At 39.5% G+C, this 26,891-nt stretch overlaps 1 protein-coding gene across 5 annotated transcripts in view; it reads right to left on the bottom strand.

The window, feature by feature from the left end:
* Positions 1 to 26,891, bottom strand: part of LOC126236063 (ATP-dependent DNA helicase Q1-like) — a 156,084-nt gene that overhangs the window by 28,219 nt on the left and 100,974 nt on the right. For all 5 annotated transcript variants that reach the window (XM_049945111.1, XM_049945112.1, XM_049945113.1 and 2 more), the window contains 3 exons: positions 23,417 to 23,518; positions 21,564 to 21,718; positions 13,470 to 13,648 (listed from right to left, as the gene is read on the bottom strand). In XM_049945111.1, coding sequence (XP_049801068.1) covers positions 13,470 to 13,648; positions 21,564 to 21,718; positions 23,417 to 23,518 — 436 coding nt within the window. The remainder of the gene's footprint in view (positions 1 to 13,469; positions 13,649 to 21,563; positions 21,719 to 23,416; positions 23,519 to 26,891) is intronic.

Raw genomic sequence — 26,891 nt, 5'->3', positions numbered from 1 at the left:
GAGAAGGTTAGACAATCTGTTTGTATTCCATTTTGCTTGCTCCTCAGTCATACTTCAGGATTTGTTTGTTGATTATAATACCTGCACCAATTTGAGGTAAATTCTTCTAGCTATTATTATATGAGCAATATATTAGGCCATACTGGACTTTGCATTGTTTGTTCCATTATCACTTTTCACATTACTACGAGAATGTGTATAGTTTTTATTTTACTTTGTTCACTTATTTAATACAAACTGTTATATAGGCACAGTTTTGAGTATAGTGTTAATGTTTTTCCTGTTCACTCCTTTTGTATTTGTATATTTTTAGCTTTTTTATCTTTTAGAATGCAGTACCAACACACTCTGAAAGATTTCATTTACAGTGCGTTCCCTCACACTCCATTTTCATGCCTTTATTCATTTCTGTTTATCTTACTGATATTGTTTAAGTTTCTTGTATATCCTGTTGTTGTTGTTGTTGTTGTTGTTGTGGTCTTCAGTCCTGAGACTGGTTTGATGCAGCTCTCCATGCTACTCTATCCTGTGCAAGCTTCATCTCCCAGTACCTATTGCAACCTACATCCTTCTGAATCTGTTTAGTGTATTCATCTCTTGGTCTCCCTCTATGATTGTTACCCTCCACATTGCCCTCCAATACTAAATTGGTGTTCCCTTGATGCCTCAGAATATGCCCCACCAACTGATCCCTTCTCCTAGTCAAGTTGTGCCACAAATTTCTCTTCTCTCCAATTCTATTCAATACCTCCTCATTACGTATGTGATCTACCCATCTAATCTTCAGCATTCTTCTGTAGCACCACATTTCAAAAGCTTCTATTCTCTTCTAGTCTAAACTACAGGGTGTCCGAAGACTTTCCCTTATTACATAAATTGATAACTCAGGCTAGAAGTAAGATGCAAATATGAAACTTGTGTCGAACTGTTTACAACTATCAAAGTTTTTTTTTTTCTGTTTTAGATTTGCAGTACGTAAGTAGTGGGTGAGGTGCAGTACCCAAGAAGCCATGTTAACCAATCAGGAGAAGGCACAGTGTGTCCCGTCGTACCATGAGACACGATCACCAACCACAGTGCAGAGACACTTCCAGAAAACATTTGGAAGGAATCCATTTGATGTCAAGAGCATTAAAGCCTGGTATGAGAAGTTCAAGAACACAGGATCGGTTGCTGACCTTCCGAGGTCTGGTCGACCAAGAACCTCAGCAGACAGGGTGGAAGCTGTAAGGCAGTCTTTTCTGCGAAGTGCGAAGAAATTGGTGCGCAGGGCCTCACGTGAATTACAGATGCCAAAAAGCTCTCTTCATGACATTTTACACAAACATTTATTGTTTCGTGCATACAAAGTGCAAATCATTCAGGCCTTGTTGCCCAATGACAGTACACATCGATATGACTTTGCGGTCGAAATGCTATCACGTATTGAGGACGATGATGGTTATCTCAGACAAATTGCCTTTTCTGACAAAGCGACCTTTTTTGTCACTAACCATAATGTCCGCATTTGGGGTTCACAACCCCCTGGCGAGGTCACGGAGTGCACCAGAGGCAGTCCAAAGGTAAATGTTTAGTGCGCGCTATTGCACGATCGAATTATCAGGCCATTCTTCTTTGCTGAGGCTACCATCACATCTGCAGTGTATCTGGACATGTTGCAACTGTATGCTGTTCCTCAGCTGCTTCAGTATCACCCCGATGTCTTGTTTCAGAAAGACCGTGCACCGTCTCATTGGGGTTTGGACGTCCGTGCCTATCTCGATATGACCTTTCCTGGGCGATGGATTGGTCGTGATGGGCCAACGGTTTGACCTCCACGCTCTCCTGACATAACCAAATTAGACTTCTTTTTATGGTGTTATGTCAAGGACGAGGTCTACCGAACACGTGTACCAGATCTTGAAACCTGCGGCAACGGATAACCACAGCCATTGAACCGATCCCTCCAGTGATGTTGGCTAATGTGTGGACGGAAATTGAATGTAGCCTAGATGTGCTACGTGTTACCAAGGGTGCTCATGTGGAAGTTTTCTGATGTGTGAAAAAAACTTTGATAGTTTGTAAACAATTAGACACCAGTTTCATATTTGTATCTTACTTCTAGCCTGAGTTATCAATTTATGTAACCAGGGAAAGACTTTTCGGACATCCTGTATTTATGGTCCACATTCCCTTCCATACATGGCTACACTCAATACAAATACTTTCAGAAACGACTTCATCACACTTAAATCTATACTCGATGTTAACAAATTTCTCTTCTTCAGAAATGCTTTCCTTCCCATTGCCAGTCTACATATTATATCCTCTCTACTTCGACCATCATCAATTATTTTGCTCCCCAAATAGCAAAACTCATTTACTACTTGAAGCCTCTCATTTCCTAATCTAATTCCTGCAGCATCACCCAATTTACTTTGACTACATTCCATTATCCTCGTTTTGCTTCTGTGGATGTTCATCTTATATCCTCCTTTCAAGACACTGTCCATTCCGTTTAGCTGCTCTTTCAGGTCCTTTGCTGTCTCTGACAGAATTACAATGTCATCGGCGAACCCCAAAGTTTTTATTTCTTCTCCATGGATTTTAATTCCTAGTCCGAATTTTTCTTTTGTTTCCTTTACTGCTTGCTCAATATACACATTGAATAACATCGGGGATAGGCTACAACCCTGTCTCACTCCCTTCCCAACCACTGCTTCCCTTTCATGCCCCTCGACTCTTATAACTGCCATCTGGTTTCTGTACAAATTGTAAATAGCCTTTTGCTCCCTGTATTTTACCCCTCCCACCTTCAGAATTTGAAAGAGAGTATTCCAGTCAACGTTGTCAAAAGCTTTCTCTAAGTCTACAAATGCTGGAAATGTAGGCTTGCCTTTCCTTAATCTATTTTCTAAGGTAAGTCGTAGGGTCAGTATTGCCTCATGTGTTCCAACATTTCTACAGAATCCAAACTGATCTTCCCCGAGGTCGACTTCTACCAGTATTTCCATTCGTCTGTAAAGAAAACATGTTAGTATTTTGCAGCTGTGGCTTATTAAACTGATAGTTCGGTAATTTTCACATCTGTCAACACCTGCTTTCTTTGGGATTGGAATTATTATATTCTTCTTGAAGTCTGAGAGTATTTCGCCTGTCTCATACATCTTGCTCACTAGATGGTAGAGTTTTGTTAGGCCTGGCTCTCCCAAGGCTGTCAATAGTTCTAATGGAATGTTGTGTACTCCTGGGGCCTTGTTTCGACTTAGGTCTTTCAGTGCTCTGTCAAACTCTTCACGTAGTATCATAACTCCTATTTCATCTTCATCTACATTCTCTTCCATTTCTATAATATTGTCCTCAAGAACATCTACATCATTACATTTGTCCTCTAGCCATCCCTGCTTAGCCATTTTGCACTTCCTGCCGATCTCATTTTTGAGACGTTTGTATTCCTTTTTGCCTGCTTCATTTACTGCAGTTTCATATTTTCTCCTTTTATCAATTAAATTCAATATCTCTTCTGTTACCCAAGGATTTCTACTAGCCTTCGTCTTTTTACCTACTTGATCCTCTGCTACCTTCACTATTTCATCTCTCAAAACTACCCATTCTTCTTCTACTGTATATTCTGTTATTACATCGATAATACTTTCTTCTTTTAATTGGTTTGTGTATCACTCTCCATGTTTTATACCTCCTGAAGCAGCCTTGTCAAGTACTAATTTTATTGGTTTTGTTTAATAATATAAACTGTTATGAAGGCTTGCTGTACATTTTTTGTGTTAAAGTTTTTTCCTGTTTACTCCGTTTTTATTTATTAACTATTCAACTTACTTTTTACATTGCATTATCACCACACTGTCAAACATGTTATTTGCCGTACATTCTTAAACCAAGTGTTAGCTATGATTAAGTTGTGCTCTGTGCAAAATTCTACCAGGCGGCTTCCTCTTTCATTTCTTAGCCCCAATCCATATTCACCTACTACGTTTCCTTCTCTCCCTTTTCCTACACTCGAATTCCAGTCACCCATGACTATTAAATTTTCGTCTCCCTTCACTATCTGAATAATTTCTTTTATTTCATCATACATTTCTTCAATTTCTTCGTCATCTGCAGAGCTAGTTGGCATATAAACTTGTACTACTGTAGTAGGTGTGGGCTTCGTATCTATCTTGGCCACAATAATGCGTTCACTAAGCTGTTTGTAGTAGCTTACCCGCGTTCCTATTTTCCTATTCATTATTAAACCTACTCCTGCATTACCCCTATTTGACTTTGTGTTTATAACCCTGTAGTCACCTGACCAGAAGTCTTGTTCCTCCTGCCACCGAACTTCACTAATTCCCACTATATCTAACTTTAACCTATCCATTTCCCTTTTCAAATTTTCTAACCTACCTGCCCGATTAAGGGACCTGACATTCCACGCTCCGATCCGTAGAACGCCAATTTTCTTTCTCCTGATAACGACATCCTCTTGAGTAGTCCCCGCCCGGAGATCCGAATGGGGGACTATTTTACCTCCGGAATATTTTACCCAAGAGGACGCCATCATCATTTAATCATACAGTAAAGCTGCATGCCCTCGGGAAAAATTACGGCCGTAGTTTCCCCTTGCTTTCAGCCGTTCGCAGTACCAGCACAGCAAGGCCGTTTTGGTTATTGTTACAAGGCCAGATCAGTCAATCATCCAGACTGTTGCCCTTGCAACTACTGAAAAGGCTGCTGCCCCTCTTCAGGAACAACACGTTTGTCTGGCCTCTCAACAGATACCCCTCTGTTGTGGTTGCACCTACGGTACGGCTATCTGTATCGCTGAGGCACGCAAGCCTCCCCACCAACGGCAAGGTACATGGTTCATGGGGGGAAGTCATTATACTCGAACATAATACGTGTTCCAAAATTCTGCAACTAATCAACGTCAGAGATATAGGTCTATAGTTTTGCACATCTGTTCGACATCCCTTCTTGAAAGCGGGGATGAGCTGTGCCCTTTCCCAATCATTTGGAGCACTATGCTTTTCTAGAGACCTACGGTACACCGCTGCAAGAAGGGGGGGCAAGTTCCTTTGCGTACTCTGTGTAAAATCGAACTGGTATCCCATCAGGTCCAGTGACCTTACCTGTTTTGAGTGATTTTAATTGTTTTTATATCCCTCTGTCATCTGTTTTGATATCTACCATTTTGTCATCTGTGCGATAATCTAGAGAAGGAACTACAGTGCAGTCTTCCTCTGTGAAACAGTTTTGGAAAAAGACATTTAGTATTTTGGCCTTTAGTCTGTCATCCTCTGTTTCAGTACCATTTTGGTCACAGAGTGTCTGGACATTTTGTTTTGATCCACCTACCGCTTTGACATAAGATCAAAATTTCTTAGGATTTTCTGCTAAGTCAGTACATAGAATTGTACTTTCGAATTCATTGAACGCCTCTCGCGTAGCCCTCCTCACATTACAGTTTGCTTCGTGTAATTTTTGTTTGTCTGCAAGGCTTTGGCTATGTTTATGTTTCCTGTGAAGTTCCCTTTGCTTCCGTGGCAGTTTTCAAACTCGGTTTGTTGTACCACGGTGGCTCTTTTCCAACTGTTATGATCTTGCTTGGCATATACTCACCGAACGCATATTGTACGATGGTTTTGAACTTTGTCCACTGATCCTCAACACTATCTGTACTTGAGATAAAACTATTATGTTGAGCCATCAAGTACTCTGAAATCTGCTTTTTGTCACTTTTGTTAAACAGAAAAATCTTCCTATCTTTTTTAATATTTCTTTTTACGGCTGCAATCACTGATGCTGTAACCGCCTTATTGTCGCTGATTCCCTGTTTTGCGTTAACTGTTTCAAATAGTTCGGGTCTGTTTGTATTCAGAAGGTCTAATATGTTATCGCCACGAGTCAGTTCTCTGTTTAATTGCTCAAGGTAGTTTTCAGGTAATGCACTTAAAAAAATTTCACTGGATTCTTTGTTCCTGCCACCCATTATAAACATTTGAGTCTCCCAGTTTATATCTGGTAAAGGAAAATCTCCACCCAAAACTATAACATGTTCGGGAAATCTACTCGAAATATTTTCCAAATTTTCCTTCAGATGTTCTGCCACAACAGCTGCTGAGCTGAAGGGCCTATAGAGACATCCAGTTACCATGTTTGAGCCTGCTTTAACTGCGACCTTCACCCAAATTATTTCACATTTCGGGTCTCTGTCAATTTCCTTTGATACTATTGCACTTTTTATCTCTATAAACACGCCTCCCCCTTCACTGCCCAGCCTGTCTCTGCCATATACATTCCAATCAGAGTTAAGAATTTCATTACTATTTACATCTGGTTTCAGTCAACTTTCTGTCCCTAGTACTATGTGGGCATTGTGACCGTTTATTAATGAGAGCAGATCTGTGACCTTTCTACAGATGCTCCTGCAGTTTACTATTACCACATTAATATTGTCATTCCCTGTTGCGTTTCGCCTACTACTACCTTGTCGCGTCTCAGGAGGCATCTTGTCGGGCCTAGGGAGGAAATTCTCTAACCTGAAAAACCCACATGTGCACTCCACTACCCTTGTAGCCGCTTCCTGAGTGTAGTGTGTGCCTGACCTATTCAGGGGGATCCTACATTTCTCCACCCAATAGCAGAGGTCGAGAAATTTGCATCCCAGATCTCCGCAGAATCGTCTGAGCCTCTGGTTTAAGCCTTCCACTCAGCTCCAAACCAGAGGACCGTGATAGGTTCTGGGAATGACACTACAAATACTTAGCTCAGATTCCACACCGCGAGCGCCGTTTTCTGCCTTCACCAACTCCACCAACTGCCTGTATGAACTGAGGATGACCTCTGAATCCAGACAGCAGGAGTCATTGGTGCTAACATGAGCACAATTTGCAATTTGCAATTTGTGTTCGGGTGCACCCAGTGCTCTTTATCACTGCCGGCAGGGCCTCCTCCACGTCTCGGATGAGACCCCTCGGCAAGCAGACAGAGTGAACACTGGCCTTCGTCCCTGACCTTTCCACTATTTCCCTAAGGGGCTCCATCACTCGCCTAACATTGGAACTCCCAATCACTAATAAACATAAACCCCTCCCCCCCCATGTGCCTGCTTGGACCTTCCTGAAGGAGCGACCACATGTCGATTCACAGGCAGAGCGGGCGATGCCACGCGGCCAGCCTCCACATTGACCCTCCGCCTCGTGCGACGTGAATGCCGTTGAACCTGCCACTCCCCTTGGGGAGAGGGTGTCCCAACCGCGTCTGGTACCCGCGAAGATGTCTCGACAGCAGGGACTGTGGGTGAAGCGTGTAACACCGGGGTGTACCATGTGACACACCAGACTCCCCACTGCCGCTACACCACGAGGCAGCAGCCTGAAACAGCTGACCGCGGCCATCAGCATGCTCAGCTGTTCGCGAACAGTGGCCAGCTCCTCCTGCGTCCGTTCGCAGCAGTCACACATCCTATCCATCCTAAGAAATCAACAATTTACTGTAGAGACTTAAGTAATCAACTTTTAACTAGACTGCTAATTCACTAAAGGTGGCTGATAGCTGACTAAACTGTGGTTACTAGACACTTCTTGTTGGAAATAGTGAAAATAAGCACCAACTGTCTCTGGACTGTATTCAAAACAAACACGAAATCTGTGGAACACTATTACTAGTACTCGAAAATTAAAGCTTCCTAAAAGCAAAAACACACGGAAAAAGAAGTGACAAGTAAGAAAAACACAGTTATTACTTAAATTTACATAGCTTGCTGCACAGGAGATGTGAAGCAGATGGCAGTTACGACGACACTCATGAATTAAACAAGACTGCCTACAAGCCGGAAATTTGTTTGAACAATTAAGTACCCAATAGCAAATGTCAGCATGTTGTAGTTTAAAACATGAAAGCTGTCAACAAAAGAATATGGATATGTGGTTTGGCAAACATATGATTGTTGCATTCTTCAGACAGCCAAATCCTCTCCTAATTGTGTGATGTAAAGTTCAGTCTGTATCTAAAACTATCAAATAATTTGGCTGTAAACTGCTGTTCCATCTGAGATGCGTTGGACTTCCCGCAAGGTCAATCCAGAACAGAAGGGTGATACCAAATGTACAACTATTTATAAAATTAAGAACGTTAATTGCAAAATACCTCATTTGCCCTGGAATGTCCTCAGATGTTGTCTGCAGCAGCAAGGAGAAAACATTTAGGGTCACACTGTTTCCGTGACCAGGGTAGAAATTGATGATGTTAATTCACCACGTTCTGATAACTGAATCTTCCATCAGTTCTTGGTAGAACAACATTATAATCAATGAGAAGCACTAGTTTGCTTTTGTTCTAAAGTATTACTTTTCTTGTGTTTACTGGTTTTCGGATTACAAGGCCATCTTCAGACATTTACTGAATTTTGTCACCAAAGAAGCTACAATGTTTGGAAACACCATTGGAAGAGAAGTTACACATGCAGATTGAAGCAGAAATGATTATATAATGGTAAGACAGAGATTTAGGAACCAGGTTTTAAATTGTAAGACATTTCCAGGGGCAGATGTGAACTCTGACCACAATCTATTGGTTATGACCTGTAGATTAAAACTGAAGAAACTGCAAAAAGGTGGGAATTTAAGGAGATGGGACCTGGATAAACTGAAAGAACCAGAGGTTGTACAGAGTTTCAGGGAGAGCATAAGGGAACAATTGACAGGAATGGGGGAAAGAAATACAGTAGAAGAAGAATGGGTAGCTTTGAGGGATGAAGTAGTGAAGGCAGCAGAGGATCAAGTAGGTAAAAAGACGAGGGCTAGTAGAAATCCTTGGGTAACAGAAGAAATATTGAATTTAATTGATGAAAGGAGAAAATATAAAAATGCAGTAAATGAAGCAGGCAAAAAGGAATACAAACGTCTCAAAAATGAGATCGACAGGAAGTGCAAAATGGCTAAGCAGGGATGGCTAGAGGACAAATGTAAGGATGTACAGGCTTATCTCACTAGGGGTAAGATAGATACTGCCTACAGGAAAATTAAAGAGACCTTTGGAGATAAGAGAACCACTTGTATGAACATCAAGAGCTCAGATGGAAACCCAGTTCTAAGCAAAGAAGGGAAAGCAGAAAGGTGGAAGGAGTATACAGAGGGTCTATACAAGGGCGATGATGCACTTGAGGACAATATTATGGAAATGGAAGAGGATGTAGATGAAGATGAAATGGGAGATACGATACTGCGTGAAGAGTTTGACAGAGCACTGAAAGACCTGAGTCGAAACAAGGCCCCCGGAGTAGACAACATTCCATTGGAACTACTGACGGCCTTGGGAGAGCCAGTCCTGACAAAACTCTACCATCTGCTGAGCAAGATGTATGAAACAGGCGAAATACCCTCAGACTTCAAAAAGAATATAATAATTCCAATCCCAAAGAAAGCAGGTATTGACAGATGTGAGAATTACCGAACAATCAGTTTAATAAGCCACAGCTGCAAAATACTAACACGAATTCTTTACAGACGAATGGAAAAACTAGTAGAAGCTGACCTCGGGGAAGATCAGTTTGGATTCTGTAGAAATACTGGAACACGTGAGGCAATACTGACCTTACGACTTATCTTAGAAGAAAGATTAAGGAAAGGCAAACCTACATTTCTAGCATTTGTAGATTTAGAGAAAGCTTTTGACAGTGTTGACTGGAATACTCTCTTTCAAATTCTAAAGGTGGCAGGGGTAAAATACAGGGAGCGAAAGGCTATTTACAATTTGTACAGAAACCAGATGGCAGTTATAAGAGTCGAGGGACATGAAAGGGAAGCAGTGGTTGGGAAGGGAGTAAGACAGGGTTGTAGCCTCTCCCCGATGTTATTCAATCTGTATATTGAGCAAGCAGTAAAGGAAACAAAAGAAAAATTTGGAGTAGGTAGTAAAATCCATGTAGAAGAAATAAAAACTTCAAGGTTCGCCAATGACATTGTAATTCTGTCAGAGACAGCAAAGGACTTGGAAGAGCAGTTGAACGGAATGGATGGTGTCTTGAAGGGAGGATATAAGATGAACATCAACAAAAGCAAAACGAGGATAATGGAATGCAGTCGAATTAAGTCGGGTGATGTTGAGGGTATTAGATTAGGAAATGAGACACTTAAAGTAGTAAAGGAGTTTTGTTATTTGGGGAGCAAAATAACTGACGATGGTAGAAGTAGAGAGGACATAAAATGTAGACTGGCAATGGCAAGGAAAGCGTTTCTGAAGAAGAGAAATTTGTTAACATCGAATATAGTTTTAAGTGTCAGGAAGTCATTTCTGAAAGTATTTGTATGGAGTGTAGCCATGTATGGAAGTCAAACATGGACGGTAAATAGTTTGGACAAGAAGAGAATAGAAGCTTTCGAAATGTGGTGCTACAGAAGAATGCTGAAGATTAGATGGGTAGATCACATAACTAATGAGGAGGTACTGAATAGGATTGGGGAGAAGAGGAGTTTGTGGCACAACTTGACCAGAAGAAGGGATCGGTTGGTAGGACATGTTCTGAGGCATCAAGGGATCACCAATTTAGTATTGGAGGGCAGCGTGGAGGGTAAAAATCGTAGGGGGAGACCAAGAGATGAATACACTAAGCAGATTCAGAAGGATGTAGGTTGCAGTAGGTACTGGGAGATGAAGAAGCTTGCACAGGATAGAGTAGCATGGAGAGCTGCATCAAACCAGTCTCAGGACTGAAGACCACAACAACAACAACAACATATAATGACTTTTCTGGGGCTAGAAATCTACTCTGTAGGAATCAGCATGGGTTTCGAAAAAGACAATCGTGTGAAACCCAGCTCGTGCTGTTCGTCCACGAGACTCAGAGGGCCATAGACACGGGTTCCCAGGTAGATGCCGTGTTTCTTGACTTCTGCAAGGCATTTGATACAGTTCCCCACACTCGTTTAATGAACAAAGTAAGAGCATATGGAGTATCAGACCAATTGTGTGATTGGATTGTAGAGTTCCTAGATAACAGAACGCAGCACGTCATTCTCAATGGAGAGAAGTCTTCTGAAGTAATAGTGATTTCAGGTGTGCCGCAGGGGAGTGTTGTAGGACCGTTGCTATTCACAATATATATAAATGACATTGTGGATAACATTAGAAGTTCACTGAGGCTTTTTGTGGATGACACTGTAGTATATCAAGAGGTTGTAACAATGGAAAATTGTACTGAAATCCAGGAGGATCTGCAACGAATTGACGCATGGCGAAGGGAATGGCAATTGAATCTCAATGTAGACAAGTGCAATGTGCTGCGAATACACAGAAAGAAAGATCCTTTATCATTTCGCTACAATATAGGATATCAGCAACTGGAAGCAGTTAATTCCATAAATTACCTGGGAGTAGGCATTAGGAGTGATTTAAAATGGAATGACCTTACAAAATTAATCATTGGTAAAGCAGATGCCAGACTGAGATTCATTGGACGAATCCTAAGGAAATGCAGTCTAAAAACAAAGGGAGTAGGTTACAGTACACTTGTTCACCAACTGCTTGAATACTGCTCACCGGTGTGGGATCCGTACCAGATAGGGTTGATAGAAGAGAGAGAGAAAATCCAACGAAGAGCACCGTGCTTCGTTACATAATCATTCAGTAATGAATAAGGCATTACAGATATGATACATAAACTCCAGTGGAAGACTCTGCAAGAGAGATGCTCAGTAGCTCGGTATGGGCTTTTGTTGAAGTTTTGAAAACATACCTTTACCAAGGAGTCAAGCAGTATATTGCTCCCTCCTACGTATATCTCGCGAAGAGACCATGAGGATAAAATCAGAGATATTAGAGCCCACACAGAGGCATACCAATAATCTTTCTTCCCATGAACAATACGAGACTGGAATAGAAGGGAGAACCGATAAAGGTACTCAAGCTACCCTCCGCCACACACGATCGGGTGGCTTGCGGAGTGTGGATGTAGATGTAGATGTAGATGTAGATGTAGAAGTAGATATTTCAACTGAGCACCTGCCAGACATCTTCAGATGAGCCATCAAAGACTTGTTCTGTTTCACCCTATATAGTGTGGTGTGTATCCTGTGCATTCGACAAAATTCAAGTTGACAGACAGACCGCACTTCCCGGAGGCAGCACCTCACTGGTGGACTGTGGAACTCAGCTGTGCTCTGCATTACCACTCACCGTGGCTATTCACACACTCTGTCATTTTCAATTAGAATAAATCATGGAGATGATGGGTTTCCATGCACTGTCCAACTGTTAGCTGTTATCACGGTTCATCAGATTTTCCTCCAGCATATTTCCACAGATTCTTCAATAATGTAATCCCAAAAACATGTTTCTTTGTTCAGAATCTGCATTTAATCATACCCCACTGACTGTCCAGTCGAAAGACAGTGTTCAGCAATAGCGGACTTGATTGTATGCAAAAGGTGAGTGCAATGTCGATGCTCAGTGCAGCATTCTTTCACAGTGTGTGTGGTTTTGGGACTCCAACATTAAAAAATCAGTGGAAATTCACCTGGCAGAAAATCTGATGAACTGTGATATCAGCTATCTGTTGGGGAGTTCATGGAACCCCATCATCTCCACAATTTGTTCTAATTAATGTCAACAGAGTGCACCAATGGCTGCAGTGACAGGTAACACAGTGGACAGCTAAATTCCGCAGTTCCACCAGCCAGGGCATTGTTGCAGGAATGCGTGGTCCATCAGCCAACTTGAATTTTGATGCACGTGTGGAATACCCACTGCGTGATGTATACGGTGGAAGAGCAAGTCTTCGCCAGTCTTTGATGGGTCACTTGAAGATGACTGGTAGGTGCCCAGTCGAAATATCGTGCGATGAATTCAACAACAACCGGCTGCTAGCCTGAAATTTGTTTGAGCATTCATTCACTGGGGAAATTTTAAAATTCATGGGTGCTTAATTTTTATGAAAAAGGGATAATTACGAGCAAAATGACAAGTACTCACCATATAAGAAAAGTGTTGTGCGTCTCACTGTGACAAGAACATTGTCCCAAAAACTGCAGCCTAGCTTTTAAACTTAGCATTACCTGCTAACAAGGACATCTGTGCACACCTGTCCAGTCAAGAAAGTCTATATTTGTATCTACTTCTACATCTATACTCTGTAAACCAACACACACACACACACACACACACACACACACACACACACACAGAGAGAGAGAGAGAGAGAGAGAGAGAGAGAGAGAGAGAGAGAGAGAGAGAGAGAGAAGCGGGTATGCATGAGTGTGTATGCAAGCTGGAAACAGAATTAAAATACATTACTAAGTCATACATTTCCTATTACAAGTGGAATCAGTTTCCTTCCCTAACAGTACCACAGATTGCAGCCAACATATTTCATTTTACAGGCGAACACAGACATTTCAGTATGCCTCTGCCAACAAAACTTCACATGCTACATGAACAAAGATTATTTAAGCAGTCCAAATATATCATTCCTAAACATAATTACTATGCTTTACCTGTAAGTTTAACATCACCCTTAGCAGCATTTTGCAATATTTGATACAGCTGTCTGCAATATTTTGTGATATCAATCTCTTTAGATTCCCGTGGAGATCTGCAGTGATCACACATAGCCCTGCAGTGTTCTGGTTCCCACGTCTCATCGAAGTGTGATGCTATGACTGACCGTCGACACCTTACAGTAAAAAATAAAATGTATAAATAACTTTAAGGAAAAAAGGGAGGGGGGGGGGGGAGAGAGAGAGAGAGAGAGAGAGAGAGAGAGAGAGAGAGAGAGAGAGAGAGAGAGAGATTAATGAAATGAAGTAACTGCGCTACAATGAAATAACTGATAGATGGTTGTGAAATTGATGAAGATGCAGTTACATGAAATGATGTCACTGCAATGTATTCAAATGCACTGAACCTACATTACATTACATCACATTCTTGTACCACACATCGTGAAAATGACATTTCATAATGATGTGGAATATGTCAGTTTAACATAAGTTTTCATTTATTTATACACATATATATAAAATTTGTTTTACTACTTCATATCTAAAAATACATTTATTAAATAGAAGGAGTTGACACTCAGAAATTCTTTCAATTTGTTTTTAAATGTTGATTGGCTGTCTATCAGACTTTTAATGCTATTTGGCAAATTACCAAAAATTTTTGTGGCAGCATAATTTACCCCTTTCTGTACCAAAGTCAGATTTAACGCAGAATAGTGAAGATTATCCTTTCTTCTAGTGTCATAGCTATGCACTTCATTATTATTTTTGAATTGGAATGAGTTATTAATAACAAATTTCATAAGTGAATATATGTATTGCGAAGGTTCTTGAGCATTCTAAGTTCCTTAAATAAATGTCTGCAAGGTGATCTTGGGTGCACTCCAGATATTATTCTGATTATATGCTTTCATGCAATGAATACATTTCTCTTAATGATGAATTACCCCAAAATATGATGCCATATGAAAGCAGTGAATGAAAATAGGCATAGTAGGCTAATCTACTGGTATGTCTATCTCCAAAATTTGCAATAACCCTAGTAGCATAACAAGCTGAACCTAATTGCTTCTTCCAATTTGTGATGTTCGCCTGCTTTATTTCTTCATTGATAGTCCTCGGTGTTGACATACTGCAATGTTATACTGGCTGAAAAACGGGAGGGGGATAGAAGTTCAACACTGACTACTTAAAATCACGTAGCCAACAGTTGCACACCCCTTCACTGTTCACAACCCCCCAATATTACACAGTTATATGGCCACTTCACTATTGGTGAAGTTTGATAAGCCTCATTCATAGTGTGCAGGCAAACACCACACACTGCTACAAGTTTGCTGTTGAACATCTACAAGCAGTAAAAACCCAACCACAGAGTTCACAGTTCTTGCAAAATAATTCAGTATGTGTGACACTATTTCTCAAATAAATTGAACATACACTGTCATTGTTTTAACGCATAGCCTATTTGTGTTACACTAATTCCATTGTTAAGATGATGCATTGTTGTTACTCGAAACACTATATTATTCCCCTCTGAAAATTGACTGTGGACTGACTGCCTCTAGACCAAAAATCTGTCGTTTATATTCCTCACAATAATAGGCACTGAAACTGTACATTGTTCAATGCTTAAGTTACAGAAATTACAATTAAAACATAACTCATTCAATTAACTGGATCCATCGAAAAATTCCTTCTTTTTAACAGTTTATTCTACCACAAAGGTTCCGCCAAATCATTTGTTTAAGCAATGAAATTAACAGACACAGTTACATAAACAATACTTTTGACAACATGGTAATTATTTTGAAATTAATTAAGGGGTGGCTTTGCTAATATGTTTTCAAATAGAGCCAAATAAATACTATAAGAATACTAGTAGTATGTCTTGCAATTGTTTATAATTAGTACACAATTTATAATTGTTTGTAAGTCAACAATAGAATCTAAGTCACAAAACAATTATTGATTTCATCCTATAACAAAGGTATTAACTAGGAATGGTAAAAATAAATTATGAAATAAATTACATACACAAAAACTAAGCACATAATTAGACCTGGTGCTATATTCTTTAAGACTGAGGGCCAACCTTTCTCTTTTATGGAAATGCAGATTACACTCATGCATGTTAATGGTATTAGGCAAAAATGAAAACAAAATGAATTTAAGGAGTCAGATGACAAAACAAGAGAGGAAGTAAAGAGATCCCAGCTTGCTTCATCACAAATTTAATTTCTCATCAATGCACACACCCAGAAATGTTGAGTATTCTGCCTTAGCAACACACTTCTGTTCAAAGTCCTTATTTATCAATGGTGTTACACTACCATTTACTGTACAAAATTGTATATACTGTGTTTTCTCACAATTTTGTGTGTGTCCATTTGCAAACTAGATTTTCTGAAAGACGACGTTTACAATTTCCTCAGCTAATTTTTGTTTGTTGGGTGTGCTTAGTATACTTGTTCATCAGCAAAAAGAACTTGCTTTAGATCTTTATGAATATAGAGTGGCAAGTCATTAATATATATTAAGAACAATAAGGAAACCCCCCCCCCCAAAAAAAAAAAAACTGAACCTTGTGGGACACCATTCTTAATAGCTCCCCAGTTAGAGGACTCTGCCAATTTTTGCAGACGACCTGCACAGTTAATTTCAACCTTCTGCATTCTTCCAGCTAAATATGAATTAAAACATTTGTACACTGTCCCACTCATACCACAATAATTAAGCTTATATAAAAGAATTTTGTGATTCAAACAGTCAAAATCAAACAAGGGAAAATCCAGGATGGAATGTATGTGTGTGAGTTGCGTTTGCGCGCGCGCGTGTGTGTGTGTGTGTGTGTGTGTGTGTGTGTGTGTGTGTGTGTGTGTGTGATCTATTTTTGGCGAAGGCCTTGCTGGCTGAAAGCTTATTTGTGACAGTCTTTTTGTTGTGCCTATCTGTGACTCAGCACTCCATTATATGGTGAATATTGTTACACAGTCAAAATCCTTTGAGAGATCACAAAATATCCCAATTGGTGATGATCAGTTATTCAGAGCATTTAATATTTGATCAATGAAAGCATATATGGCATTTTCTGTTGAAAAGGCTTTCTGAAACTCAAACTGACATCCTGTTAGTACTTCATTTTCACAAATATGTGAAGCTAGTCTTGATACATTATTTTTTCAAGAATTTTGGATGAAGCTGTCAGAAGTGAGAGTGGGCGGTAGCTGTTAGCATTAGACCTATCCCCTTTTTACTGCAATGGTTTCATGATAGCATATTTCAGTCTATCTGGAAAGTGCCCTGTTTCAATGAACTACTAAATACATGGCTGAGAATCCTACTTGTCTTTTGAAAACAAGTCTTCTGTTGGAAATACGACCAATTCCACGCAAGCTTTTACTTTACTTTTACTTTTGAGTGAATTTATTATTTTCCTAATTTCAGTAGCAGAGGTGGATCGAATTCCAATTTTATCAAATTGCATAGGTTTTACCTACTCCATATGCAGCCTTGCATGTTCTAATGAACAGCTGGATCCTATTTTCCCAACAACACTTAAAAATGATTATTAATTATTTTTATTCTGACTTTTTGTTAACAAACTTTTCCCCGAGTTCAATAGAAATACAGCCTTCTCGTGTTCTCAGTTACCCTGTTTCCCTTTTACCAGTATTCCAAAGTGTATTAATTTTATTATCAGAGGTACTAATCCCAGTCTAATGCACACACTTCTGAACTTTTTAATAACTTTTCTTAATACAGTACAGTAGTTTTCATAATGTTTGGCTGTTTCTGGATCATTAGCCCTTCTAGCTATAAGATACATTTCCCTTTTCTGTTTACAAGGTATTTTTATCCCTTCAGTAAGCCATGGATTTTTAGATGGGTTCTTCCAATTATGTTTCACTGTTTTCTTAGTGAAAAAGTTTTCAAATATACTCACAAAGGTGTGACTGCCAAGGTGAAAATTCACATTTCCTCCTTGTCTCAAGAAGTCACTTTAATCACATGGCTGCCTAAGCACTACTGTAGGTGGCGATATTAGTGACAATGAAAGTTTGAGTCAAGAGTCGAGGTGTGTTTGGGGCAGTCTAATGGTTAAATATAATGCTTACAATAAGTGGGAAATCAGAGTCTGACTCCTGGTCTGGCAAGAATTTTCAATCGTCAGCTCAGGTTCATTACACAGAAATTAATGTTGTTTCACTTTTTTATGGCAGTGAGTAGTTAGAATGCAGTAGAACTGTGAACTGTTAGGGACGGAACTCGCAAAATACTGAAATACAGATCAATTTGTTTTAATTTTTACAGCACTTGACACAACACATAATGCTGCTTTTAAATCAAGAAAATAAAACATCAAACATTGTTCCAAGGGGTGAAAATAGTATATTTTACTAGGCACATTCACTGTCCCCTAGAAACACATCAACTCCTCATCTGCATAAACTAACCAACCTTTCATTCAAACAATGGAAACTCCAGGTAGGAATATCAACAATCTAGGAAAAAAGATAGATTGCTGCTCACCATAAAAAAGACACATGAAGTTGCAGACAGGCACAATTAAAAGACACTCACATGTAGGTTTCAGCCGCAGCCTTCATCAGTAAAGAGGGACACACACACACACACACACACACACACACACACACACAACACACACATGTGTATGTGTTTAAGTGTGTGTGTGTGTGTGTGTGTGTGTGTGTGTGTGTTTACTAACGAAGGCTGTGGCTGAAAGCTACATGTGAGTGTCTTTTAATCATGCCTGTCTACAACTTAATGTGTCTTCTTTACAGTAAGTAGCAATCTATCTTTCTCTACAACCTTTTATTCAAGTCTGTGGTTGTGGAAGCAGGGCATCATTACATATGACAGTATCATGGTTGGTGGGAGATTGCTCCAGGACTTTGCAATTTACTGCAGTTTTAAAATGCCGATATCAAATTTGTATAAAGGATTAACATAAATATTTAAAAATGTTTCATCCTTAAACACATAGTTTACAGTGCCCTTGGAACTTCAGGTTGTCATTCGCTGTCACTGTCAGGGTGTGTGTGTGTGTGTGTGTGTGTGTGTGTGTGTGTGTGTGTGTGTAAGGGGGGGGGGGTGAAAGATTTCAATAAATTCATTATAGTTATCATTTTCTTCTCTACAAACAGAGAATTCAGACTGCAACAGGTGTGCCCTCACCTTCAAACATTCTACAGAATGTGGCGGATGAGTAAATGAGTGAGTGAATGATCAAATCAAACATGCACACTTTGTTCAGTGATTCGGTTGGAACAGCATGGAAATTAAATACAGTTTTTGTGATATGTAAACATTCTGCTTGCATGCTGAAACACAACAGTTTAAAATATTTTGACAGTTTCTTTGAATCACTACACACAATGTGCCATCAGATCCTCTTTATAAGATTTTAGTACCCACAAAGAACAATATTTTACATCAATGTGGTGTTGCAGAGCACTGGGAATTAGGGATTTGCACATGATATCTCCACAAATATGACACACACTGGTTTTTCTGGACTAGTTTCCATAATGAAGTAACATTTTCTTCAAGAAGTTTCTCCTTTCACACTCCACGAGTCATCTCCATATCACAGGGCAATGTGAAAAGTTATCTTTCAGTACTGGACAGATCACCTATAAGCATTTTACCTCCTAAGGAAAAATTAACAATATGACTGCTTGTATTTCTTCCTTTCTCTGTCCAGTTTGTGATCAACAGCTACAGAAACCCTGAAGCAGGAACTCAAGTTCTTGGTTTAGTGTGCTTATGGAGAGCTCTAAGCATATAAAAGAATATGTTCATTCTCCTACAGATACAGTGCATCCGCAAAGTCTCTCAACTGTGGTGAGCTCCACGTGTCTTGCCTTGTGGGGTGCGTAACGTTGGCAGCACATTCATGTCAACGTATAAGCTAGGGGCTGAGACTCAACATAATTACAACTAAAACAATGAAATTAATTAATTATTATAATTGCAATGAAATAAACTGTACTCACCAATTCACAGTAGGTGCTGGAAATGTTTTCTTCTTTCTTGAAGGCATAGCTCAGGCCATTTACATTTATTTGTGAATGCCTTTACCAGTGTTTCATGCATAATCAAATGCAGATAATCTTCAGTTCATCTATAGTCTCCGGGTTATTTCGGAACAAAAATGTTTTAGCTGCACCCTAAAGGAAATAGGTGGAGACAGACCCAGTGAGCACGGGTGCCACAGACCTTTCATAATTACTCTGTCTCCAAAGATTTCATCTAGAAGCCATAGAAACTGGTGTGCCACATAAGCAGTAGTATTGTCTTGTTGGAAAAATGAATGATTGACCTCATTTTCATTCAGCAGGGCATTAAACAGAAAAATTATCTGGGCCCAATATGCGTCAGAAGCGACTGTAGTATTGAAAAAGATCAGCCCTCCAATTCGCACTTGTGTTATGGCAGCCCACACTCCAATTTTCTCTGCAAGCAATGGCGTTTCTCTAAAGGCATATGGATTTTCTGATGACCAAATTCAAGAATTTTGGGATCTAATGTAGCCAGATAGGTGAAACCAAGACTAATCAGTGAAAAAAATTGATCTAAAACACCAATTCCGCATCAGTTAACAAATCGATGAAACCATTCACAATACACTATTCATTTCGCATGGTCCATAGAATCTAATTGTTGCACAGCAGTAATTTTACATGGAATACACCCCAAGATCTTTGGTAAGGTCCTGTGTGCTGCTGTATGAGAGACTTTCGCCTCCTGCTACAATCTCATCACTGATTTTGTCGAACTCCACAATGTGATGCCCAAAATGTCAAGCTTCCATTTTGTTAAAATTGTGGGTCTACCAGTTTGTGGTGCATCATGAACTGAACCTTTTGGCTGGAATTTTTGAATTAAATCACATACAGTGTAACAATGTGGACACCTCGAAGCAGGAAAATGCAATCTAAATTGCTGCCCCGCATGCTCCGTAATTCCTGCTGCACATAAAAAATCTCTTCCACTAAAAACACACTCTGTGCAATAGTAAGCATTCTCACTACACTCACCTTACACAAGAACTTGATAATAACACACCTAACAATGAAATGAAATGTCGTGTGGCTACGGCCTCCCGTCGGGTAGACCGTTCGCCTGGTGCAGGTCTTTCGAGTTGACGCCACTTCGGCGACCTGCGCATCGATGGGGATGAAATGATGATGATAGGGACAACACAACACCCAGTCCCTGAGCGGAGAAAATCTCCGACCCAGCCGGGAATCGAACCCGGGACCTTAGGATTGACATTCCGTCACGCTGACCACTCAGCTACCGGGGCCGGACACACCTAACAATTGAACTGCAACACACACACATGCAACAGTACTACACCCACCCTATCACTGCATGTCCACGGAACATGCCCGTGCGATATGTGCTGCTGCTGTGGAGATACTCTGCAGATGCACTGCACTTTTACAATACACTTAATGTATTTCTCAACCTAGTCCAAGAGAAATATTAATTTTCTTTGTTATTATTAGTATAATTATTTTCCCCCTATTGAAAGTTTCATTCACTTATAGGGTTACTTTCAGTTTTTTAATAGACTTTCGTGTATTTAGTTAGTATTCTAGAACAAGACTAGTGGCACAAAACTTGACCAAAGCATTACCAGAATACTAATAACTGTCTGCTAATGTTAGTGTTGTGTATTTGCACTAGTCATTTTTGTATTTGTGTGTGTGTGTGTGTGTGTGTGTGTGTGTGTGTGTGTGTGTGTGTGTGTGTGTGTGTGTGTGTGTGCGCGCGCGCGCGCGCGCGTTGAGTAAAAGAAGATTAATGAAAATATTTTATTCTCATTTTAGTGTAGTTCTTTTTTAAAAAAATGTTAAGTCACTTTAACAATTTAGTACAGACACTAAAGACCTTGCCATGTGCCAAAAAACCTTGTACTTGCTATTTTTGTCATCATCATCAATAACAACAACAACTAATCCCAACATAGGTGATTTGAAAGCTAGCTGGTTCTTAAAGTAACAATAAGAGGAAAGGTGGAAAATGCACAATCAATCATATACATTGTGTACTCACCGCTTTGTATCAAGACAGTAATCTACAATACTGTAAAGATTCTCCAGACCGGTCTGCTGAGAAAATACCATGGTACTTAAACGGAAAATGTCAGCAAACCTATAGAAGAGAATGCAGTCTGAAGGTTTCCCATCACGCCCTGCACGACCGCTTTCCTAAAACAGACGGCCTTATCAACTACTGCAAAAAAACTGAAAGTTATGAAAAAAATACATTAATATCAAGTAATGTAATGAAAAATCTAAAATACACTGAAGACAAATTAGAGGTGGCCATCATGTTGAAGACATTAATCCACACAATGTTCTGTAGATCCAATTTGGAGACAATGTAGATGAAAAAATATGGCCAGTTTTGGGAAATTATAAGCCCATCTTCAAGTGTACAAGAACCATGAGGCATGTGGTTGATAGACACTGTGAACACTAGGCTGTGTGCAGGTGACCGCCGCAAATGAAGCTGAGATACAGGCATCTTGGCATCATGTGCGGCAGCCACCTGTCGGCAGCCTAGTGTTCACAGTGTGCGGTGGCCCCACATCTCACTGTTCTTGTACAGTTGAAGATGGGTTTATAATTGCCTGAAACTGGTTGTACATTTGAAGCAGTAAACCTATTTACAAATGAAGCTATTGATTTTCTGATTCTACAATGAAGCTCAGTTGCAGATGTCCTTCCGACGAAAGCTTGTGTATGTGGAAATTATCAAAATATACAAAAAACACTGATGAAAGTTTTTGCAAATTAAAACTACAGATACCATTAACAATAGCTGTCTTCTATCTATAGTTAGAAAATAACAAGTTATTAAAAAAGTGAGTATTACCAAAAAAGGTCACAGATTTATAATTTACACATTATTTTAAACTGAGCGAGGTGGCGCAGTGGTTAGACACTGGACTCGCATTCGGGAGGATGATGGTTCAATCCCGCGTCCGGCCATCCTGATTTAGGTTTTCCGTGATTTCCCTAAATCGCTCCAGGCAAATGCCGGGATGGTTCCTTTCAAAGGGCACGGCCGAATTCCTTCTCCGTCCTTCCCTAATCCGATAAGACCGATGACCTCGCTGTCTGGTCTCCTTCCCCAAAACAACCAACCAACCATTATTTTAACTTTCACTATAAATTTTCTGTTTTCCTGTTTAGTAAACTTATTACTGTGTAAGGTAATATTTCAAATTCAGAATTGAGATATTCAGATGATTTACAGACACAACAGTTAATAAGAAATGCTTTTAATTAAGTTCTGAATTTCTAGAGTTTCCAGATCCCATCTCGTACGTGTGGGAGTAATAAGAACTAAAAGTTCCAGCCAACAACTGTAAGAATTATACAGTCCTGGAAGAAGCTGAAGTAGATCATCAGCCGTTTGACATCCACCATTGGATGAAGGCCTCTTCTACAATTCTCCATGCACTACAGTCTTTGGCTATAACCATCCATGTTGCACTTGCATGTTTTCTAATGTCATCTACCACTGGTGCCCAGCAATACTATCAATGAACATATGAAATCGGTGATCTACTTAGAACTAGTGGCTGCTAACATTGGAGAAGAAGTGTCAAAAAGTTAATGATGAGACCATTTATTAATCCAACCAATACACAGCGAAAAACTGAGTTGTTTCTCAGTGCTTTTTAAAGTATTCTATGCAAACTGAAATCTTATGTCAACATGGAATTTTTTATTTTTCTACAAATTACCTCTTCAAAAGCTATAAAGTGCATATGCAAATGCATTTCAAGAGTGTGTCCTCTTCACAAATATTACACAATGTTTTTGTTAGCTCTAAAATATCTTCAGAAATACATTAATTTGAAAAAAAAAACATTAAAAACACATCATGTTCCTCACCTGATAAAAATTTTCCATGGACTTTGATAAGGCATGGTGAATTACAAATCGTACATCTGGTTTGTCAATTCCGAGTCCAAATGCTATTGTTGCCACAACTGCCTGAAATTAATGTAATTTATGCAGTTACTCAAAGCCAGGATACATTACATTAATGTATTACACTGCTTATAAAAACTGTTATTTTAGGATGGTTCAAAAAATTACAAATACAGGAGTAACAAAAATATAATGTATTGGACCCTTAGGTGAGGCTATGGCGAGTATCAGATGAGTGCAAAATTTCGTCTGTGGTCTATTTATATTTTAGTCCTGCTACCCTTGCTCATATACCTCTACTCTTCCACCACCACCACCACCACCACCACCACCATCATCAAGCTCACCATTTTTCAAGTCCAGTTTCTCAGATACAGCATTGAAGCACTTGAGGTTTCTTCTTGGTGCTACTGATCCAGGACTATTTCTCTTTCTGATCCACTTCTCTCAATCCCCATCATTTCAATCCATTCCTTTCTTGTTTTCCCCCATCTATCTTATTATAAACTTTTTGTTGTGCTGGTAGTCATACACTTCATTAAAGGACGGAGTCCTATAGTTTTGTCATTTCTGACAGTATGAACAACAGGTATTTTAAAACCAGTTTCTTTCGTCTCTGTTTCTTTCCAAGCAAGGAGGTGCAGTTTTCAAGACACTTGGTTTGTATTGAGAGCACTGGGTTTCAAACATCTGTCTGTCCATCCAAATTTTGGCTTGTTACACTTTTCCTAAATTGTTAATTGCTAGAGAACATGACCAACTTCTTTTCCTATTCTTTCCCAATCCAGAATTGTGTTCTGTCTCTAGTGAATATGTCAGTGATGAAATGTTAAGTCTTAACCTTCCTCCCTCTTTACTATTTGCGATGTACTTGACAGTATCATTCTCCCAATTTTCTATTATAGGGTTCTAAAGCACTTCATTCCTGGTAACAGAAAAATTATTTTTTTTATCTTTCTAAGATACTGGATGCTGTCACTCTGTAAGAAAGACTTGTGTGTGTGTGTGTGTGTGTGTGTGTGTGTGTGTGTAGAGAGAGAGAGAGAGAGAGAGAGAGAGAGAGAATGGAGGGGAGTGCATTGTTAAGCTGAACTTTTTTTGTGTCTGGCTGTTCCAGAATCTAGTACCATGACTGCATATTTGTTACGCTTAGATTCTGATCTGAGAAGGGTTACAGCCAAACAATGGAAAATCCAGGATGGAATGTAACAATACCAGAGAAGGAAAGTTGCTGCTCACCATAAAGCGGAGATGCTGAGTCGCGATAGACACAACAAAAAGATTCACACAATTATAGTTTTTGGCCATTAAGGCCTTTCTCAAGTTCTCTTCGGAGTAAACTCATAGTGTTTGTTCTTGCGTGGTAGATAATTGCTACTGTTTTTATACTTTGTATAAAAAGGAAAATTCACTTTGGAAAAATACAAAATTATGATATAGAATTTCTGGATAGCCCTTACCCTCAGGAAACGAAATGTTTACTACTACCAATACACATACATAAAAGTAAATAGTACATTCTTAGGTTTTGGAACTATTAGTTCTTTATTTGGGGAGCAGCAAGAGAGAGGTTGGGGAAGGTTGTGGGGGAGGGATGGTCACTTAAGAGCCTAAGATAAGAGTGATAAACTCTAGTGGGACTGAGAAGAGTTTTCTAATCCCCCCTGGTATTCATGGCAGTGTGCTGTATGTGATTCCCCTTTCAACAGTTTTCAGAACTGAAACCTCACTTCTGAAATCCTTAGGTACACTATGACAAGGTCAAGTGGTTTAACCAATCAGTGTGTGATGACATTAAACTTGGCTTGAGATGACAGGACATACCAGAAACTGGTGTATCTCACAGCCCAGACTGTGCAAAAAGCACCGATATCACATAAATAAAATTGTACAATAGAGAAATAACTGTTTAATTAAATGTGAACGGAATAATAGATGCCACACTCGAAGTGGAGCCCACTGTTGATAATTCGTGCCAGGGACGGAACTGGAGAAGCTCACACTGATCATGATTATGTAGAAAACTATGATGGTCCTGGAATTGACCACACATTCATAGAAGGTGTCGAGTATGGAGCCTAAACAAGCAATTAAGACAAAATCAGAATTTGATACTGTACAAACCAAATTCAAATCAGAACCAGAATCCAAACCTCTTTTTCATCAATTAATGATTTATTAACAGTTTTGACTAGCAAGATGCATAGGCATCAACAATAAAATCATAGCTTAATACACAATCATCAGCACTGAATGCCAAGCTAAGTAGTTTAGATGATAAAGTGAATACTATAAATAATACCATTGGGACAACGAATCCTGAAACCAGAAGTCAACACAATGCAAACAAAATAGAAGTGATAAATAGTCAATGCAGTTAAAAAGTTACAAAAATAGAGGAGAATATAAATCCTATGTTTGAAAATACTGTCATTGAATTACATTTTCAGTAGTAAAATGTGAAAGTAAGCAAGTTACTTATGTAGAGGTCTCAAATGTGAGAACCAAAATTTCAAAATCTGAAGTTAACATACACACCAATCCTGCAGACAGAAAGGTTAATCAGTAGATATGTTAACCACTACCACATCTGAACTCAGTAACAAACTGGCTGCTACAGAAAGAAGATTACTTGAACAGCCAAAACATGCCACAGGTAAATGGACTACATGGAAGTGTGGCTGAAAGAAGAAAATTTCAATCCACAAGAAAGAGGGTGGCTGGTATTTTGTGGAATTCATAAGGAAGTGTGAATCTGTTTTACTTGCAGTAATTTCCAACAGTGAAAAGATTAATGTTGTAATTGATGTGTTGGCTGGATCTGCAAAGGGGTGAGTATTAAATTTACCTATGAATGGCATGACACTTTGCGAATAGGCTGATAATCAAGGAATTTTGCTAAGGTTGGATTTGCAGAGTGGAGTACTTGCAAGGCAGAGCAGAGTTGAAAGTTATTTGACAGCTCTGGAAAAAATTGCCAGATGACTCCAGATTATAGGTTGCAAATGCAGAGCATTCACTTCAGTTTTAGAAAGCATTGAAAATGAAGATAATTGACATGTTAATCAGGACAACTATTGAAGAAATAATTATGATAACCGAGATAATCATAATTAAGGATTTATTTGGGAATGTTGACTTTTCCAGTGTGTACTACTGATGAAAAGTGCTCAGTTGTCCAAGAGGGTGGCAGTGTTAAAATACTGTGATGTCTTGAAGAGTGACATAATCATCATCATCTGGGAAAGTGTAGAGATGTTGTGGTACCTGGTCAATAGGGATGAAGGATAATAACTTAGTCTGGAATAGAATCCTGCACTAGTGACAATACAAGAACACCACAACACCAAGATGCAACTGGAACAGCCAGACAGAGATTCATGCACAGCCTCTAGCACACCTGTTATACCAAGCACTGCAACCTCGACCCTCACCC

The sequence above is a fragment of the Schistocerca nitens genome, chromosome 2 (assembly GCF_023898315.1).
Source record: "Schistocerca nitens isolate TAMUIC-IGC-003100 chromosome 2, iqSchNite1.1, whole genome shotgun sequence".
In the NCBI taxonomy this organism is placed as follows: domain Eukaryota; kingdom Metazoa; phylum Arthropoda; class Insecta; order Orthoptera; family Acrididae; genus Schistocerca; species Schistocerca nitens.
The sequence above is the reverse complement of the archived record's forward strand: the minus strand, read 5'-3'. Positions and strand labels throughout refer to the sequence as shown.